Source organism: Myxocyprinus asiaticus, chromosome 34 (genome assembly GCF_019703515.2).
Source record: "Myxocyprinus asiaticus isolate MX2 ecotype Aquarium Trade chromosome 34, UBuf_Myxa_2, whole genome shotgun sequence".
In the NCBI taxonomy this organism is placed as follows: Eukaryota; Metazoa; Chordata; class Actinopteri; order Cypriniformes; family Catostomidae; genus Myxocyprinus; species Myxocyprinus asiaticus.
This window is the reverse complement of record NC_059377.1, coordinates 5378313-5399355: the sequence shown is the minus strand read 5'-3', so window position 1 is coordinate 5399355 and position 21043 is coordinate 5378313. Positions and strand designations below refer to the sequence as shown.

The 21043-nt window shown below is 42.3% G+C and overlaps 1 protein-coding gene across 1 annotated transcript; it reads left to right on the top strand.

The window, feature by feature from the left end:
- Nucleotides 1-407: 407 nt before the first annotated feature.
- On the top strand, nucleotides 408-6545 carry LOC127425726 (stathmin-like). The gene is made up of 5 exons (XM_051671991.1): nucleotides 408-527; nucleotides 1716-1759; nucleotides 1893-2065; nucleotides 5674-5865; nucleotides 5942-6545. The coding sequence occupies exons 2-5, from the start codon at nucleotides 1744-1746 to the stop codon at nucleotides 6008-6010; spliced, it is 450 nt and encodes a 149-aa protein (XP_051527951.1). The 5' UTR covers nucleotides 408-527; nucleotides 1716-1743; the 3' UTR covers nucleotides 6011-6545.
- Nucleotides 6546-21043: the final 14498 nt, after the last annotated feature.

Here is a 21043-nt window from a genome sequence, read left to right as displayed (position 1 = left end):
ATACACTTTGCGACCAGAAAAAAAAGAGCAAATTTTCTTAAAGTTTAGCCCTGTTGGTACCCTTTAATTTGCCGAAAAGCCCTGATGTTATAAAAAGTTAATGTCTAAGTGGCGTTTTTTGAGTAGACGTAAACCAAGAAGCTCTAAAATACATAAACCAACCATCATTACTTCTGAAAATCACCTGAAATGACGAAAGAGCAGCCGTCACTATTATATAACGAAACATAATGATTTTTAATGATAATCAGTAGTTATGTTAATGGCAATATTAAGTGAACACACACACACACACACACACACACACACACACACACACACACACACACACACACACACACACACACACACAGAACTACATTCCCCAAAAGTTCGCGCGAGTCAGTGAAACGCAGCCAATAGGCGCCAAGAACATGAGGTGACGACATCAATTTGATCCTTTTATGCGCGAACTTGACTTGTGTTGAGGTGATATTCGGCGCGAGGCGAGCTTGTCATCATTCAGACCTGGATCTTTCTGTGTGAAGGTGGGTGTACCTGCATTCTTAACATCAACACGTTTGAAAATAGACACGCAGATTTGTTAAAACGCAAAAATATCTTTGTATTGCATGCAGACCATCTCCTTAGTCATAAAAGGATTGTTGTTTTTCTGGAAGCATGCATGTCTTTTGTGTATCTCAAGTTTAGCAAACACGCGCGACGACTTCATCGCATCAAAGTTGTATTTTAATTTCGTTCGTATCCGACGTAGTTACTTCAGGGTGTCGAATGCAACTCCTATATTAGTTTAATCTGTTAATTTGTTATTTGAAATCAATATCATATATTTCTGATGATCTAGTCAAGTTGGCTCATTTCAAGCTCGCGCCAGTGTGACGTTCGGTCTCCAAATGCACTTTACCAGGGGTTACATTTCATAATGCATTGTTATTAATGTACTTGGCACCATGCTCATTGACGCAGCCCGTTAACATCTTGGTGCCTGTGCAAATGGGTTGCATAATGTTTAGTGTGGTTGAGTGCGTGTGTGTGAGAGAGTAGCATTAAGCAGGGCGGAGCTGTGCACGCGGTAACGCATGAACGTCTTTGTTTGTTTGGGTTAGTTCTCTTAGTCAGTAATAAGCGGTTTTGTCTCAATATAAAATGCATTTTAATAATGAGATCGATTCTAGCGGATGAACGCAAACAAAATACTGATCCATGTAGCACGAAACGGAATATTTGCCATGTCTTTTGTGTTTCACACGTGCGTGTGGAGTTTGAGGAAGGGTACAGCGCGTGCATTTGAAGAAAAACGCGCCAGTTTTTTTCCCGCGTAGTTGCCCGTGAACCATTGCCCGCCAAATTCAGAACATGTCAAAACGTGCATTTCCATGGAGGCAAATGACCGGCGCATCGTGTCATCTGTTGCATTTTAGATATAACAGACTGGATTCACCTTTTATAACTTGTGTATGTGAATTAAATTACTGATGAAGCTAGTTTGGTGTCAAAATTCCCTTAACAGTGAGCTCAATCTGAAATCTATGTAATTTCTGCATTGGTGGATGAGCATATTATTATTATTTTTTTTTCCCACTGAGGCTTTTTATTAAGGGGGTGCTGCTTAATAGTATCAGCTACCTAAGAGAAATGTACACTTTTGCTGCAATGCTGATTTGTGCTGCACTTTTCTGATTTGTTGCTGATTCCCTTTTTTTTTTTTTTTCCAGGCATACTTTGACTTAGTCTTCTACAACAATGGCCTCCGTGAGTGGTAAGAGAACTGCAGTCATTAGTGTGAGAGATTGGCAGATGTATTGGATTGTACACATTAGTAGTAGATAAGCAATGCAATCCTTTTTAAAACTCTGCAGTTTCCAACTGTTTCAAGTAAAGGCTGTTTTCAGATATTCTGGTAAAGGAGTTGGATAAGCGTGCCTCGGGACAAGCGTTCGAGGTCATCCTCGGCAGTCCCGCTCCAGATGCTAAGAGCGAGTTCCCCCTCTCTCCTCTAAAAAAGAAGGACCTTTCCTTGGAGGAGATCCAGAGAAAACTAGATGCAGCAGAGGAGAGACGCAAGGTGCATGTTCTTACATTGTCAGTTTTAAGAGTCTGCCTTATTGACCGTATAAGACATTGGGACTTATTCATAAAACATGACCAGAACAAATGTTTGTAAATTGTTACTGAAGTGAGATTTATGTAAATTTTTCTATTCAGGGGGACAGTTTACATGAGTGCATTTGTACACAATTTTCATGAATAAGGCACTATTTTATTTTAGGGGGTAGGGGCATATGTGTATAATTAGAGATGACCGTTAACACAACAGACACAAAAAGTTATTTATGACTAACCTTTTAAAGTTGAATGGCCTGCCTGACAAAGCCAATAATTGCACAGTTAACAAATAATTTAACCCATTTTATTGGAAAAACACATTAGTCCAAGGTTCTTGTCTTTTTACGTAGTCATAATTTATGCAAACTGTACATTAAATGAACAGTCTTGTTTTCTATTAAATTTTCACAGTGGTTGTTACGGTGGTCGGTAGATGAATTATTAAAGAGCCGAGATTCGTGAAGTATATTAGTAAAAAATTGTCAATGAGTACTGGTAAAAAATTATCAGTCCATGACTATTTGTGAAGAGAAATATTCAATGATTATTTGTATAAAAAAATAAAATAGTGTTTCAGTGATTATTCGTAAAATGTTGGTCAATGATTATTTGTATAAAATGTCGCCAGTGACTTCTCTGAAATAAAAGTATTAGGCAGTGGTTTTGTAAAATATTGGCCAATGATTTAAATTTTTTTTTAAATTGACAACAATACTTAATACATGTATAAAAATATTTTCATGCATATTTGTAAAAAAAAAAAAAAAAATCGGTTATCAGTTATTTGTAAAATATTGGCCTGATTTTTTTTTAAAACTGATTTATAATATTAATATTATGATTTATAATGAAAGACTAACATACAATACATATACAGTACATGGTCTCTCGTGAGGTTTTTTTTTTTTTTCTCTCCCCAATTTGGAATGCCCAATGTGCTTTGTCCTCATGGTGGTGTGGTGACTCGCCTCAATCCGGGTGACGGAGGACGAATCTCAGTTGCCTCCGCGTCTGACACGTCAATCCGTGCATCTTATCACGTGACTTGAGCGCGTTACCGCAGAGACTTGGCGCGTGTGGAGTCTTCCCGCTATTCTCTGTAGCATCCATGCACAACTCGCCACGCGCCCCACCGAGAGAGAGAACCACATTATAGAGACCACGAGGAGGTTACCCCATGTAACTCTACCCTCCCTAGCAACCGGGCCAATTTGATTGCTTAGGAGACCTGGCTGGGGTCACTTGGCATGCCCTGGATTCGAACTCGCAACTCCAGGGGTGGTAGTCAGTGTCAATACACCTGTTGGGCACATAAAATGTCCTGGAAAATTGTGCCTTGGAAAGAGTGTGAACCCTGATTATTAAAGGACAGAGATTTGTGAAGTATAAGTATTGGTAGAAAAAAATATTGTCAACCCACATCTCAGAATAGCATTAGTAGTACAAAGCGGTTATCTGAGTTACCGTAGGCTTTAGTTCAAACCAATCTGGCCATTCTCTGACCTCTCATCAAGACATTTCTGCCGCAGACACTGCTGCTCATTGGATGTTTTTTGTTTTTGGCACCATTAGGAGTAAATTCTAGAGACTGTGTGAAATCCCAGTAGATTAGCAGTTACAGAAATACTCAAACCAGCCCGTCTGGCACCAGCAATCATCCATGCGTTTATCTAATCAGCCAGTCGTTTGGCAGCATTGCATAAAATCAGGCAGATACGGGTCAGGAGCTTCAGTTAAAGTTCACATCAAACATCAAAATGGGGAAAAATGTGATCTCAATGATTTGGACTGTGGCATGATTGTTGGTGCCAGACGGGCTGGTTTGAGTATTTCTGTAACTGCTGATCTCCTGGGATTTTCATGCACAACAGTCTCTAGAATTTACTCGGAATGGTGCCAAAAACAAAAATCATCCAGTGAGCGGCAGTTCTGTGGACAGAAATGTCTTGTTGATTAGAGAGGTCAACAGAGAATGGCCAGACTGGTTTGAACTGACAAAGTGTATGGTAACTCGGATAACTGCTCTGTAGTGAGAAGAATATCATCTCTGAATGCTATTCTGAGATGTGGGTTGGTGCTGTTTTGGCAGCACGAGTGGGACTTACACAATATTAGGGGGGTGTGTGTGTGTGTGTGTGTGTGTGTGTGTGTTACACACCAACTATATGGCCAAAAGTTTGTGGACACCCCCTTCTTAATTAATGAATTTGGTTACTCCATTAAATCCAGTAAAGAAAAATCTTAATGTTTCTTTATGTAATGGCTTGGGCTTTGTGTGCTTCCAAATTTGAGGCAACTGTTTGGAGATGGCCCTTTTCTGTTCCAGCATGACAATGCCCCTGTGAACAAAGTGAGGTCCATAAAGAAATGGTTTACTGTGTCTGGCGTGGATGAAATTGACTGGCCTGCACAAAGCCCAGACCTGAACCCCACTGATCACTTTTGGGGTGAACTGGAACAGCAACTGTAAGTCAGGCCCCATCGACCAACATCAGTTCCTGACCTTACTGATAGCCTTGTGTCTGAATGAGAGCAAATCCCTGCAGCCATGTTACTACATACAGTATAGTGGAAAGCCTTCCCAAAAGAGTGGAAGCTGTTATTACAGCAAAGGGGGAACTTGATGCCAGAAGTTTTGAAATCAAATGTTCATCAAACACATATGGTGTCCACAAACTTTTGGCCATATTGTGTGTGTGTGTGATGTGTAATATATATAATACATGCATACACACACACACACACATACCGGTCAAAAGTGTTTGAAACACTTTTGACTGAAATGTTTCTCATGATCTTAAAAATCTTTTGATCTGAAGGTGTATGCTTAAATGTTTGAAATTAGTTTTGTAGACAAAAATGTAATTGTGCCGCAATATTAATTTATTTCATTATAAATATAAAATGTAAAGGAAAAAAGTTTTTGAAATTGATGACTTGGACCAAATAATAAAGAAAAGCAGCCAATAAGTGCCCAACATAGATGGGAACTCCTTCAATACTGTTTAAAAAGCATCCCAGGGTGATACCTCAAGAAGTTGGTTGAGAAAATGTCAAGAGTACATGTCTGCAAATTCTAGACAAAGGGTGACTACTTTGAAGATGCTAAAATATAACACAGATTTGATTTATTTTGGATTTTGTTTAGTCACAACATAATTCCCATATTTCCATTTGTTATTCCATAGTTTTGATGACTTTACTATTATTCTAAAATGTGAAATTATAATAGTGTTTCAAAACCTGTGTGTATGTACGTGTACACACACACGCGCATATCGGTCATTGATTTCATAAAACATTGTCAATGCAAATTTGAAAAGGTTGATTATTCGTACAAAATATTGTCGATTTTATAAAGAATATCTGTCTGATTATTCATACGTGTCAGTCAAGGCTGATTCATAAAAAATATTCTGTTTATTATTGGTCTATCTCTACTTCTACATGTTCCTTTTACTTTAGATTTTTCCAGTTCCATTGGTTTGTGTTTTTGTCTTTCAATGTCATTGTCATTAATTCTAGCTTCCAAAAGTCATAGACTAGTAAATGTTTACTTCTCCCTAGTCTCATGAAGCAGAGGTTCTGAAGCACTTAGCTGAGAAGCGCGAGCATGAAAAGGAGGTGCTTCAGAAAGCTCTAGAAGAAAACAACAACTTCAGCAAGATGGCTGAAGAGAAACTCAACCAGAAAATGGAGGCCAACAAAGAAAACCGTTCCGCAATAATGGCAGCTATGAATGAGAAATTCAAAGAGAAGGTAAAAGATGATCTGTTGTCTGTCTTTATAGATTTTTATGATAATAGAAGTTAATACATTTTGCTTCAATTTCCAGGACAAGAAACTGGAAGAGGTTCGAAAGAACAAGGAAACCAAAGAGGTCACCTGTGATGCAGAAAACTGAAATTTACAATAACTGGGGATTCTGATTGGTTTCTTTTACAGATCTGAAGGTTTTTTTTTTTTTTTATATTGATGGACTGTTTTTCTTTTTGGATGAAGTTCATTGCTCAATTAAAAGGAATGAGACCAAATAAGAGTGATGTTCCATCATGAGTCTAAATTCAGAAAACAAAAAATGCAGCTTTGGTATGTAAATAGTGATTTTTACATGTTGTGCACTCTGTTGCATCTGTGCACTCTTTCTTCTGGATGTGCAGCTTTGTCACCTGATATTAACGGTGTTCTTCACCCTATAGGAACCCATGTGTATGATCCACTCAGTTTTCACTGTTACAGTATGTACTCGCTTTAGCTTTTGTTCTTGCTTACATGAGGTTAGGAGTGCTTGATTCAGTTTTTCTGCTGTAAACAAACTTTCCTGCACAGGACTGAATACTTGAGGCTTTACACAAATGCAAAAATGGCTATTCCCATCTTGATGGTTTACTTGTCAACTTGTACTGTTGTATTAAAAATAATAAAAAATGCTTATGCTATTATGGGCTTATGGCGTTTTTTTTTTTTTTCTTAAACATTTACAAGATGAGGTAAATTCCAAGTTAAGGTAAGAATTGCAAGTGTTTTTTTTGTCTTGATGATCAAAGATATTTAACATAACTCATTAAGCAGAATGAACATCTGTCCCTCAGCCTTTTAATTGCTTTTTTTTAAATTATTTTTATATATATATTTTTTTATTAAATGGACCTTAGTTAGGCTAGATGCCATATTTGAAGTAATATTAATATGTTGACCATCCCTAAAATGGCTGTTTCAAAGCCATACCTTAAAAATTAGTGTGCGTCAGCCGTTGACATTGTAATGTAGGAGGATGGATCTGGCAATGGAAGAATACTATGCACATTTTGAGGAAAAACATCTCTGGTATATCATGGGTTGTGTCTCCCTCTAGTGTACAAGGTGTTTTTCCACTACTTAAGTGGTTTAAACTTTGAAACTTTTCTAGTGAAGAACCCTTATTTTTAAATGTTGATCTAATGAACAGTAGGCCAATGGTAAAATTAGTTACAGATGATTCTGATCAGAAAAGTAGCAGATCTCAGAAATGTAAGCATTTGACCAGTCAGGATACAAGTTTAGCTTTTTACTTCTCATCTATGTTTTAATTAATCAAATACACTGGAATTTTCATCCATAATCATCTTTACTAGGACACATTTACATATTTGATTCAGGTTGCTATGGATCTTTTTTCTTAAGCCTAAGATCTTTTGATAAATATGTATAATATTAACATTATTTAATTGGACAGTGGGCCCATTGCTGGTATAACCCAGACAGCAAACTGACAGAATTAACGTTGAATCTACGTCGCTCACGCCATTGAAAACTAACATAAAATCGATCTAATTGGTTTGCTTACCTGCCCTTGAAACGATGTTGATTTCAGGTGGGTGAAACGACGTTCCCTATCTGTCACTCACTCGACGTTGGTGTCGATGTAGTGACACTAGGGGTCACTCTTGGGAGCCCGAGACACCTCTGGTCTTTGATAAAAGGCCAATGAAAATTGGCAAGTGGTATTTGCCTGCCACTCCCCCGGACATACGGGTATAAAAGGAGCTGGTATGCAACCACTCATTCAGATTTTCTCTTCGGAGCCGAACGGTCATGCTCACTGAGCTGAATACTACTGTTCATTCACCTCTGCTGGATCTGACGGCGCATTTCAGCGGCTTCTCCCTCCTCTGCACTGGTGCACTGCAGAGAACGCCCCTGGGCGCTTCGGCAGAAAAACTAGAGAGTATATTTTCTGAAAAAGCATTTTTCCCCTCTAAAAGAGTATATATTTCTCTAAAAGAGCACACACACGGAACGTCTTTTTAAAGACGCGTCTTTTTAAAGATGATTTTCCGATTGTGTGTTATTCCCGGTTGTGCTCATTATCTCTTGCCTTCTAACGGTCACGATCACTGTCTTTCGTGTCTGGGCACTGCTTACGCGTAGACAGTGTTTGTGGATGGTCATGTTCTCATTGCGAGAATATGTCCATGGCAACGTTGCGGTCGCGGCTCGCCTTCGTAAGAAAGCGAGCCACCCCAGAGGCTCCCGCCTCGGTCCTTTTACCCACAGGTTTGAGGCCAGCGTGGCTAGCACTGGGGGCGATTTGGAGACCCCAATGGGACCGCCTCCGCCGGGTATCCCCCCGCGGACCTCCCATTCCCCAGCACGCTCGTCTGCCCCGATCAGGCTTCCGGGTGAGTCCGCCGGCTCGTCTCACGGCGAGTTCGACCTCTTATTCGGAGTCCGTGAAAGTGATGAGCTCTCAAGCGCAGCATCGGAGAGCGGGCTCGTCCAGTTGGAAGCCTCAGCTGGGCTCCTCCCTTTGGGGTCGATCGCCCAGTCACAGGCTGACGCGGAGATGACGACATGCTTTCCCGGGCAGCCGCGAGCGTCGGTTAGAGTGGATTCCACCGCTTTTCCCTGAACCCTCGCAGCTCGGTGATTGGTTCCTGGGCTCGAGGCGCCGCTCAAAGCCACGCCCCGCCCCCGTTCCTTTCTTCCCGGAAGTGCATGAAGAGCTGACAAGGTCGCGGGAGGTACTTTTTACTGCCCGGTCCCGATCTTTTCAGCTTCCCCGCCCTCACTACCCTCGATGCTGGGGCGGCCAAGGGCTATTCGGCAATCCCCTGGTGGATAAAGGCGTTCGCGGTGCACCTATGCCCGCAGAGCGCCGTCACCTGGCGCGGGTGCCCAAAGTCCCCATCCAAGGCCTGTAGGTTTACGTCGTCTCTGACGGCCAAGGCCTACGGTGCCGCTGGACAAGCCGCCTCCACCTTGCACGCCATGGCTCTCCTGCAAGTCCGCCAAGGCGCTAAAGAATCCCACACCGGGATTGATGCAGGAACTGCGCTCGGCGACCGACCTCGCTCTCCGAGTGACGGAGGTCACGGCGCGGTCTCTCGGGTGGACGATGGCGACACTAGTGGTCCAGGAGCGCCACCTTTGGTTCAACCTGGTCGAGATGGGTGAGGCCGACAAGACACGATTCCTTGCTGCCCCCATTTCCCAGGCGGGCCTATTCGGCGACACCGTCGAGGACTTTGCCCAGCAGTTCTCGATGGTAGAGCAGTAGATGGATGCTAGCCGGCATATCCTGCCCCGGCGCGGCTCAAGATCCCGCGCCCCGTCTACTCATCGCCAAGGGCGTCCCCCTGCGGTGACCGCACTGGCTCCGCCGCAGCCCGCCCCTTCGGCCCGGCCCCGCCGTGGAGCCCACCGCAGGAAGCAGATGCCACCCGTCTCGCGGCCGCCCAGAACCCGTGAAAGGCTTCAAAGCGCCCTTGAGACGGGCGACCCAGGGACAACGAAACCCACTGCTCTGGAGCTGGTAAGCAGATCTTCATCTTTTTGTTACCTTTTGCATTTAATTGTGTTGCATGCCCAAGTGGCTGCAGTACTCAAGAGCTCAACAAGAGCGGTTTCCTTGTTCCCTGGGTCACGTATCCGGTGTGTACGGCTGTCATCACGACCACCGTCCACCACTCCATTTGGCAGGATGGCGCTCCAGCGGCGGTGGACGCATGGCTTGCGCTTTCCAATCCATCATGAGGGCGGGTCCAGACCGTCCGACTCTGCTGCGCGATTCACTTCACCGGGCATCCACCCAGGTTCAGCGGTGTCCACTTCACCTTGGTGAAAGATGAAAACGCTGCTACCTTGCGCGGAGATCGCTACCCTCCTACGGAAGGACGCTGATAGAACCTGTCCCTCCAGCCGAGATGAAGAAAGGGTTTTACAGCCCTTACTTCGTCGTACCGAAAAAAGGCGGTGGGTTGCGGCCAATCTTGGACCTGCGAGTACTGAACCGGGCTTTACACAGACTCCCTTTCAAGATGCTGACGCAAAGGCGCATTCTAGCGAGCGACCGGCATCAAGATTGGTTCGCGGCGGTAGACCTGAATGATGCGTACTTTCACGTCTCGATCCTTCCTCGAACCAGACCCTTCCTGCGGTTCGCGTTCGAGGGTCAGGCGTATCAGTACAAAGTCCTCCCTTTCGGCCTGTCCCTGTCTCCTCGCGTCTTTACGAAGATCGCAGAGGCTGCCCTTGCCCCGTTAAGGGAGGTGGGCATTCGCATTCTCAACTATCTCGATGACTGGCTAATCTTAGCTCACTCTCGAGACGTGTTATGCGCACACAGGGACCTGGTGCACTCACACCTCAGCCGATTAGGGCTTCAGGTGAACTGGGAAAAGAGCAAGCTCCTCCCGGTTCAGAGCATCTCTTTTCTCGGTTTGGAGTTGGACTCAGTCTCCTTGACGGCGCGCCTTACGAACGAGCGCGCCCAGTCGGTGCTGGCCTGTTTGAAGGCGTTCAAACAGAAAACAGCGGTTCCACTGAAACTTTTTCAGAGGCTCCTGGGGCATATGGCATCCTCGGCGTTGGCCACCCCGCTTGGGTTGATGCATATGAGGCCGCTTCAGCACTGGCTCCAGACTCGAGTCCCGAGACGGGCATGGCGCCACGGGACACACCGCGTGGCCATTACGTCGGTCTGTCACCGTCTTTTCAGCCCTTGAACCGACCTCTCATTTCTACGAGCAGGTGTTCCCCTAGAACTGGTCTCCAGGCGCGTCGTGGTCACGACAGACGCCTCCAAAATGGGCTGGGGCACATCAACTGCCTCGAGTTACTGTCAATTCTGCTCACCCTGCGGAGGTTTCGGCTGTTGATCCAGGGCAAGCACGTGTTAGTTCAGACAGACAACATGACAACGGTAGCATATGTCAACCGCCAAGGTGGTTTGCGCTCTCGTTGTATGTCACAGCTCGCCCGCCGTCTCCTCCTCTAGAGTCAGCAGCACCTCAAGTTGCTGCAAGCCACTCACATCCCGGGTAACCTCAACACTACGGCGGATGTGCCGTCACAACAGGTTACCCTCAGGGGAGAGTGGAGACTCCACCTTCAGGTGGTCCAGCTGATTTGGAGTCGATTCGACAGGCACAGGTGCACCTGTTTGCCACCCAAGAATCCTCCCCACTGCCCGCTCTGGTACGCCCTGACCGAGGCCTTCCTAGGCATAGACGCGTTGGCACACAGCTGGTCCCCTGGCATTCGCAAATATGCGTTTCCCCCAGTGAGCCTGCTTGCACAGACCCTGTGCAAGGTCAGGGAGGACGAGGAGCAGGTCATCCTGGTAAGCATCCTACTGGCCCACCCAGACGTGGTGCTCGGACCTCACGCTCCTCGCGACAGCTCCCCCCTGGCAAATTCCCCTGAGGAAGGACCTTCTTTCTCAGGGAAGGGGCACCATCCGGCACCCGCGCCCAGACCTCTGGAATCTCCATGTCTGGCCCCTGGACGGGACGTGGAAGACCTAAGCTGTCTCCCACCTGCGATGGTAGACACGTTCACTCAGGCTAGGGCTCCCTCTATGAGGCGCCTGTATGCCTTTAAGTGGCAGCTGTTCGCTAAGTGGTGTTCTTCCCATCGGGAAGACCCCCAGAGATGCACAGTCAGATCAGTGCTTTCCTTCCTGCAAGAGAGGTTGGAAGGGAGGCTGTCCCCTTCCACCTTGAAGGTGTATGTTGCTGCCATAGCAGCACACCACGATGCAGTCGACGGTAAGTCCTTAGGGAAGCATGACCTGATCATCAGGTTCCTAAGAGGCACCAGGAGGCTGAATCCCTGCAGGCTGCGCCTCGTTCCCTCATCGGATCTCTGTAGTTCTTCAGGGTCTACAGAGAGCCCCCTTTGAGCCTTTGCAGTCAGCCGAGCTTAAGGCACTCTCCTTGAAGACTGCCCTCCTGACTGCGCTCACTTCCATCAAGAGGGTAGGTGACCTGCAAGCGTTCTCTGTCAGCGAAACGTGCCTGGAGTTCGGTCCAGGTTACTCTCACGTGATCCTGAGACCCTGACCGGGCTATGTGCCCAAGGTTCCCACCACCCCTTTAGGGACTAGGTGGTGAACCTGCAAGTGCTGCCCCAGGAGGAGGCGGACCCAGCTCTGTCGTTGCTGTGTCCGGTGCGCGCTTTACGCATCTATTTGGATCACACGCAGAGCTTTAGAATCTCTGAGCAGCTCTCTGTCTGCTTTTGGTGCACAGCGGAAAGGAAGCGCTGTCTCCAAGCAGAGGATCGCCCACTGGCTCGTTGACGCCATAACTATGGCATATCTTGCCCAAAACATGCCACCCCCGGTAGGACTACGAGCCCATTCTACCCGTGGTGTAGCGGCTTCTTGGGCCCTGGCCAGAGGTGCGCCTCTAACAGACATTTGCAGAGCAGCGGGCTGGGCAACACCCAACACCTTTGCAAGATTCTACAACCTCCGGGTGGAACTGGTTTCGTCCCAGGTAGTGGCACGCAACACAAGCGGATAAGCCCGGGATAGCCGGCTGGGTGTATCGCTTGCACATAGCGCCTTCCACCTCCTTTTGAGCTGAAGACATGCGCCGTTAATTCCCAGTAGTGTTCACAAAAGTTGTTCCCTGGCTGACTTCCTCCGAGCCCTGTGGCAGTCGAGTTTTCGGAGAGACTCGCTGCCGGCCCAGTACACACGCTAACTAAGAGCCCTGTTCTGGGGTAGGTACTCAGCACGTGGCGGTTCCCTGTAAGGCTAACCCCATGCGATCTATATCTTCCGCTAATTCGTTTCCCTGCTGGCAAACTGCCTCTTCCTTGGGCAGAGCCCCTCTGCCCCAGTCTCCATGTTTGTAGTAACTCCTCCCCCATTGGGCAGGATCTACCTTGAAGGCTCTCCACATGGTTGGAAAGACCATGTGACGTATTCTTCCACTTAAATATCCCCCCCTCTCTTGGGGCGAGGTGTGGTCTCCGCGGTGTCCTCCCCTTAGGAGGGACACCCCCCGACTAGACCTGGCGGCCCAGTCGGATAATCCTTTTATCCTTCTTTTTTAGGGAGTGGAAAAAGAGAAGGGGAAAGAGGCCATGACTGGGTTAAGCCTGTCTCTATCTTTGGGTAGTCGACTTGTCCCCAAAAAGGGCCGTTCGACACTCATAACTGTGTTGGGGGAGGTTACGTGTCGACCTGGTGTGCTGGCTATGAGGCACACAGCAAGTCTGCCCACCACACACCGCCAGTTCACGTAACACAGTTCAGCCTTGTGGCGTTTTGTATAGGGACCCCTAGTGTCACTACATTGACACCAACGTCGAGTGAGTGACAGATAGGGAACGTCATGGTTACTGGTGTAACCTCCATTCCCTGATGGAGGGAACGAGACGTTGGTCCCTCCTGCCACAACGCTGAACTACCCGCTGAAATGGCCGGACCTTATATCGGCTCCTCGGCGTAAAACCTGAATGAGTGGTTGCATACCAGCTCCTTTTATACCCGTATGTCCGGGGGAGTGGCATGCAAATACCACTCGCCAATTTTCATTGGCCTTTTATCAAAGACCAGAGGTGTCTCGGGCTCCCAAGAGTGACCCCTAGTGTCACTACATCGACACCAACGTCTCGTTCCCTCCATCAGGGAACGGAGGTTACACCAGTAACCATGACGTTATGCAATTAACATATTTTCTACTTTTTGTTTTTAAAATCCCAAATACTTAAAAATGAATAAATCAGTCTATATACTGTATGTACTCTTTATTACACACACAGCACATTCAGTTACTCATTGTTTTATTTATACAAAATATACATTTACAAATACATAAATCTCTGGAGGTAACTTTTTCTACAGTATATAAATCTTAATACTGAACAGCCAATTAAAGAAAAATGCCATCAGACGGTTGCATTCACAGATGGATGTATAATAACAAATTACAGGCTTATTTAAAGGTAGTGTCAATTTTACATATTTTAAAAGTTCATCGATAAAAGTCCAATGCTGTCATCATATACACACCCTCATGTTGTTCTGAACCTTAGACATTTTTATTCTGTGACTATTTAGGGACTGACTTTTCCAGTCACCATTTTCTTTCATTGCATCTTTCTTTTCTATAAAAGTGGTTGACTGAAATTCAATATTGCAATATCTTTTGTGTTTATAACATAAAGCTTTGAAATATACGGAGCCTCTTAAGAGCACAGAGAGGGAGAAATTGTTTTCCCCCCTGAAATATTTTGCATTCCCTTGCAGTAGTTTTGCATTCCCTAGCAAAAAAAAAAAAAAAAAAAAAAAAAAAAAGTGGTTTTAGTACAGTAACCATAGTTAAACAATGGTATTTGTAGTAAAACCATAACTACAAAACATACCATGGTTTTAGTGGTAACAATGTTTTAACTGTGATACTTGTAGTGAAGCCATTGTATAATAACAAAGGACAATAAAAAGTATGGTAATACAATTAGAATGCTGTGGTTCCTCCGGTTTAACTACCATAATTAAACTTTTTTTACTGCTGAAAAAATAAATAAATAAATAACCGCTATGAAAATTAAACATTGTTTTACTACAGTAACCATTGTTTAACCATGGTATTTGAAAACCATTTCTACAAGATTTACCATGGTTACTAAAGTCATGTTTGCTACAATTTTACTAAAGTAATTTATTGCGAGGGAGCATTAATAAAGTTCACCCCAAAATTTAAATTCTCATTATTTGCTCGTGCCATCCCAGATGTGTATGACTTTCTTCTGTAGAACACATTTGAAGAAAAATAGTAAAATATTTTAGCTCAGTAAGTCTTTAAAATGCAAGTGGATGGTGATCAGACTTTTGAAGCTCCAAAAAGAACAGACAGTCAGCATAAACATCATTGATATGACTCCAGTGGTTAAATTAATGTCTTCTAAAGCAACACGATTTCTTTTGGTGAGAAAATCTAAATATTTAAGTACTTTTATCTTTAAATCATGCTTCCGGTCGGCAGCGGAACGCGCTTGTGACAATGGCGTTGGCATTTGAAACACATGAGAACTGATGCATGTGAGTCACAGCCGGAGGGGCAGTGCTGTTTACAGCTGAGTAGGAGGAACGCTCAGGGCCGTAGCAGGGTATTCTGGGCTCCCTGACTCTATGTTGCTCTGGGACCATTTCCTAATAAAAAATACTGTTTGGAATTTGTTGTGGGGCCCCCCTGGTCCTGTGGGCCCCTAGAATTGGTACCACTTTTCACCCCACTAGCTACGGCCTTGGGGACATTGTACAGAAGCTTCATTTTGTTTTTGGTTTAGATCTGTATTTATCTGTATGTTTACTCACAACGGTGTGTTTGTGTGCTTATCCTGGATGTCTCAACCGAGAGAAAAACGTGAGATTACACCCGTAACATGCCAACATGAATTCATCACACGAGAGATGTGTACGCAGCACTCTCGTGAATGCGCATATAGCTTCTGACCGAAAGTGATGGTTTTGAGTTAAAAAGTAATTAAATGGTTATCTTTATCGCAACAAAAGTGATCGTATCACTTTAGAAGACATTAATTTAACCGCTGGAGTTATATAGATGACGTTTATGCTGACTGTCTGTTCTTTTTGGAGCTTCAAAAGTCTGATCACCATCCACTTGCATTTTAAGGACCTACTGAGCTAAGATATTTTTCTATTTTGAAGAAAGTAAGTCATACACACCTGGGATATCATGAGGGTGAGTAAATGATGAGAGAATTTTCATTTTTGGGAGAAATTTCCCTTTAAGTTAAGCAACCCTTAGTAACAATATACTAATAATAATATATCTAAAGGTTTTCTTGAAGGGTTAGTTCACCCCCCAAAAAAATTATTCATCATTTACTCACCCTCATGCCATCCCAGATGTGTATGACTTTCCTTTATCTGCAGAACACAAATGAAGATTTTTAGAAGAATATCTCAGCTCTGTAGGTCCATACAATGCAAGTGAAAGGTGACCAAAACTTTGAAGCTCCAAAAAGCAATCCAATCAGTTTTGGGTGAGAACAGATCAAAATATAACTCCTTTTCCATTATAAATCACATCAGCAGCCTCCTTTGCGATCATGATTTCAAGTTTGATTACACTTTCTAGCATCATCTAGCACTCTGTGCATGCGTCAAGCACTAGGAAGTGTAATTGAGCTAGAAACCATTATCGTGCCTAGAGACTGCAATGACAAGATGTACAGTAAAAAAGAAGTTACATTTTGGTCTGTTCTCACCCAAAACTGACTGGATCACATCAGAAGACTTTGATTAAACTACTGGAGTCTAATAAATTACTTTTATGCTGCCTTTATCTGCTTTTTGGAGCTTCAAAGGTCTGGCCACCATTCACTTGCATTGCATAGACCTACAGAGCTGAAATATTCTTCTAAAAAAAGTTGTTTGTGTTCTGCAAAAGAAAGAAAGTCATACACATCTGGGATGGAATGAGAGTGAGAAAATGATGAGGGAATTTTCATTTTTGTGTAAACTATCACTTTAACTTAAGGGATTCTCTGCAACTGGATCAAGTTCTTTGCTCTTGCAGTTCAAGTTATATTTGCATATATCTAATTTTGAAGAGAACTTGCAAGTAGACAGCCATCCATATAAAAGCAGAAAAAAGTCTTGTGTGGTGTATGTACGTAAGGACTGGAATAGACGTCAGTCCAGGTTGACACAGATTAAGGCCAACATCTGTAAGTTCTCTGTCTTCAACTGGGGCTCACAGAAAAACAGAAGACCTGCAATAAAAAAAATAAATAAATAAATAAATGCAATTCAAATATTTCCATATTACCTACTTCAGTATCAAATCTTATCTGGTCACAGGAGTATTCCCAATACTATAACAACTCTTATGATGCCTTTAAAACCCTATAGAAGTTTATGTATCCTGGGCGATATTTGAGAGCAGTAAGTTGGCCAAATTTCTGTGAAAATGATTGAAAATAGAGTCCCTGCAAATACTGAGGTCATGTGACTTTGTATTAAGACACTGGCATCAATTCACAATCTTAATTAAAATAACATGGCAGCATTGTGCGAAATCCACTGACCTCACGGCAAATATTCCTACCTTTTACAAGTTGTTTGCATGAAAAATAGGCTACATGCTGCAGTGTTGTCAATAAAATAAGTATGTTGACAAAAAAAACGTAAATGTTTAAAAAATGTAATATGTTAGAAAATAGCAATAAATTAATTCATTTTCATAAATTAATTTAAGAGGTATTTTTATGTTCTTGCCCGTTTAAGGGTTAATGATCAGCAGGCTTACAAAATATTTTACAAGTACTTTTTTCTGGAGTAACTCATGTGTAACATTTATTTCCATTGACATGTGTTTTTTGGTCTGCACCATGTAAGCTTGAAAAGGTGGAAAATTGTAATCAATCATGAGAAAGCCTTTACCGTTCAGTGATGTGCTGTGATGTGGCTCTGTTGAAACTGCATTTCAACAATGGGTCATTCCATAATAAAATCAAGCCTTATGAATGTAGATTCTAGAGTTATAAAGAAATAACAGATTATATTATTTTTAACTCCACCCTACAGTATGTCAAACATTATCTTGAGATATTTGGCACTACAATACAATACTCAGAAAGAATACCACTGTCTTCTGTATTTGAGCCTCTTTGGGGTGGATTTACTGCAAAGGCAATCCCTCAAAAACAACAACAAAAAATGCAGCTGAAATGTTTCAACAATGCAAAAATATTGTTGTCTAAAATTATTACCATGTGAAGCATGAAGCCAATGAAACCGGGGTAAGGCATTGGACGTCTCTCTGAAATAGAAAAATACAAGTCCATTGACATTATTAAGCAGTATTATTAACAGTCCCACTACTAATCATCATCATCAAATCATAATTTTTAATCCTTTAGGTAAAACACAAAAGACAGCTGTTTTCCAGCACAATTTACAGGTACAGCAGATGACAATGTATTTAAATGTATGTTATATCATTGTGAGAATTGTAATATTATAAAGATAACTTGAAACGTCTACCTTTGCCATGCTAATTTGGACCTCTATGAACATTAGTGCAGAAAATGCCACAAGATTTGTCCCTAAAATTAAAACACAGTCTTTGAGAAAGTAATGACAGTTAACATTTATTCACCTTGTGTATTACTGACTCAGTATGGTGCGTGTCAGCACTGCAACATGAGTCATAGGACATTCGCGAACGGAAGACAGATAAATGAACGAGCTAAAGTTTAGAAAATATTAGTGAAATTGGTCATGTTGAAGCTGACCATCTACAACTGAAATGAGTCCAACATGGTGAATAATCTAAATTTACCTCAGTTTCCGGCTGCCTCACGGAAAACCGGGCAGTGCGCAAATAGGGCATTTAATTACTAAATTACCAAGTGGGAATGTTTTTAAAACGCTGAAGGATAAAACAATTAAAATCTAAAGGGATATTCAATGATAGACTGACAAAACACTGTGTAAAATGATGAATAAAAGTACATTTAAGCTTACCTTTTTCTAGCGACGCATCCACTGACGGTTGGCCCGTTGTAGATTCAAAAATGCGCATGCACAAAACTCTAACCAAGTTTCAACATAGAACAAACATTATGATTTCGACCAAATCGGTCGGCGGTAGGCTACATGCTGATGAATCAACCTAATTTCGATATTGAATATACATTCTATTTTCGACCTAACAACGTTCTGATGTACCGACCAAAAAAGTGAATGTTGATTCAACATTGAAAATTGATGGACGACTGATCCTGACCTTTACAACTAAAAATAGACGTTGAATCGACATCTCTTTGCTATCTGGGAAGAGATTCGATAATTGTATGAGATGTATTTTCAAACTGTAGATAAATGTATTTCAGTTACACACTATCTGATAAGCAAGGTTGGGGAGTAATGGAATACATGTAACGGGATTATGTATTTAAAATACAAAATATAAGTAACTGTATTCCACTACAGTTACAATTTAAATCATTGGTAATTAGAATACAGTTACATTCAAAAAGTATTTTGATTACTGAAGAGATTACTTTGCATTTTATTGTCATTTGTTTCATTTAATATTTAGTCCTTTCAGATGGAAAACATTTATACATATAAATGATACGATCCAAAGTGCATTTGAACAGCGGTGAAACACTTTCTTATGATGTGTTACATTCATACGAGCAGACAGAGAAGTAAGTTTGAAGTAAGTTTGGAGCAGAAGAAATAGAAATAAACCTTGTGTAAATTGTCAGCTTTACGCTAAGCTAAAATGCTATTTTTAGCCATTTTACATGCATATTTTTTTATCAAGAAAATTCACGTTGGATCATCTGTAGTGGAATACATTTCAAAAGTAACCCTCCCAACCCTGCTGATAAGTACCGGTAAGTAATCTGATGTTGGAGTGAGAATCTTAAAGGCCCCGATATACTTCATATGAAATCAAAGAACAAACAAGTGTGATGTTCTTTTTGGCCAGATTTTGTCCTAAATTACAAGTAGGTGTAGCTTCAGGCCGGAGATCTCCAAATGGGGGCGGAGTAACTCCAAACATGGGTTGCGCCAACTCCAAAAGGGGGCATCACTTCTACTCACGGTTAGGTTAGGGGCTCCCTATATCTTTAATGGTGATTTGGAGCTCACCCCCCTTTTTGGATCAATGCCTGCAGCTATACCCTTCTCAAAAAGAAAGTGTTTCTGCATTAGTTTCGATGGTTCGTAACAGCTCAAATGCAATATTTTACCGGTTGCTAAAAACCTTACTGCCATTGGTCCACATCATCGGTAGGTGTGACCTGAAGCTCCACCTACCTTGAGGCCAACAGCTAATTCCCTTTTAGTCAGTCAAGATCAGTCAACATGAACACACCGGCATGCAGTTATTAGCGAGCTGGTGCATTAGTCTACAAAAGGACTCAAATCTACTCAAAAACTCTCAAGTGCCCATTCACTCATGTGCCATCTGCAGTGAAAGTCATTTACATATGTGCCCAAAGTAAGATATATCTCTTTCATCCTTTTTTTTTTTTTGGTTTGTATTTGTATTCTGTAAAGTACATCCATCTTTGCAGTTGTATCAGTGTCATCATAAGTTACAATAGCAGAGTGTAATTGCCGCATATTATGGCCATGTATAGTGTGTTAGCGCATTAGCTTCATGAATTCAGAATGTAAACAAGACAAATTAAACATTATCTACTGCATATATATTACTTAAAATAATTACTGAGTGGTTAAAACAACTTTAATTGATCTCATGTGAATTCTACACATAGAATGAGGCAAAAAGTCATTGATAGCACATAAATTCACATTAGTTAAGGTTTTAGTGAGCATCCTCATATTTAAATGCTCTTCTAAATGCCTCCCACAACGGTGTTATGGGTGTCTGAATATTCGCTACCAGTATACCATTGAACTTCTTTTTAGCCCTGAATGAAGAACTTCTCCGGAAGCCTTAAGATTATATTAACCAAGACTGGCACATATTTTGACAGTTTTATACCAAGCAAGCATACAAATGTTCATTTGAACAGAAATATTCCAGTCACATAAATAATGGTAAAGGCACTCAGTATTTATTTATTTTTTTCCTCCCGAAGTAGTTCACCGTTAACAATGCCATTTTATTCAGTCATGTTCTGCTGGTCATGTGATCTCAACACATCAGCCCCCATGAGGTGACCTGTCCTGCTCCATGTAAAATAAAACAGCTTTTAGAAAGTTTATTGAATATTTTTAAGATTCTTGTCATTTTAACCTCTCTTGTCTTCCTCATTTATCAGTCTTCAACTTATAAAAAGAAATGTGATTAAAAAGGGCATAAAAACTTACTTTTAGCCCTGTGCAACATTATGAAATATACAGTACTTTTTCACAATTTTATGCAGTTTATTTTTTTCCCTTACTGTTAAAATCTATGGCTGGCAATATAATTAAATAATTGTGATTAATCTTATGATTTCCAAGCAGTTGTAAGCAGAATGAAATGGGCCAATGTCATATTTGGATATATGGTAAATTTTAACTTTATACTGTACACACACACACATATATGTGTTCACAAACACACACACACACAGTGGCGGTTCTGGCTTACTTGGTGCCCTAAGCGAGATCCGACGTGGCGCCCTTAACACCCCCCCCCAAATAAAAACAACAACATTT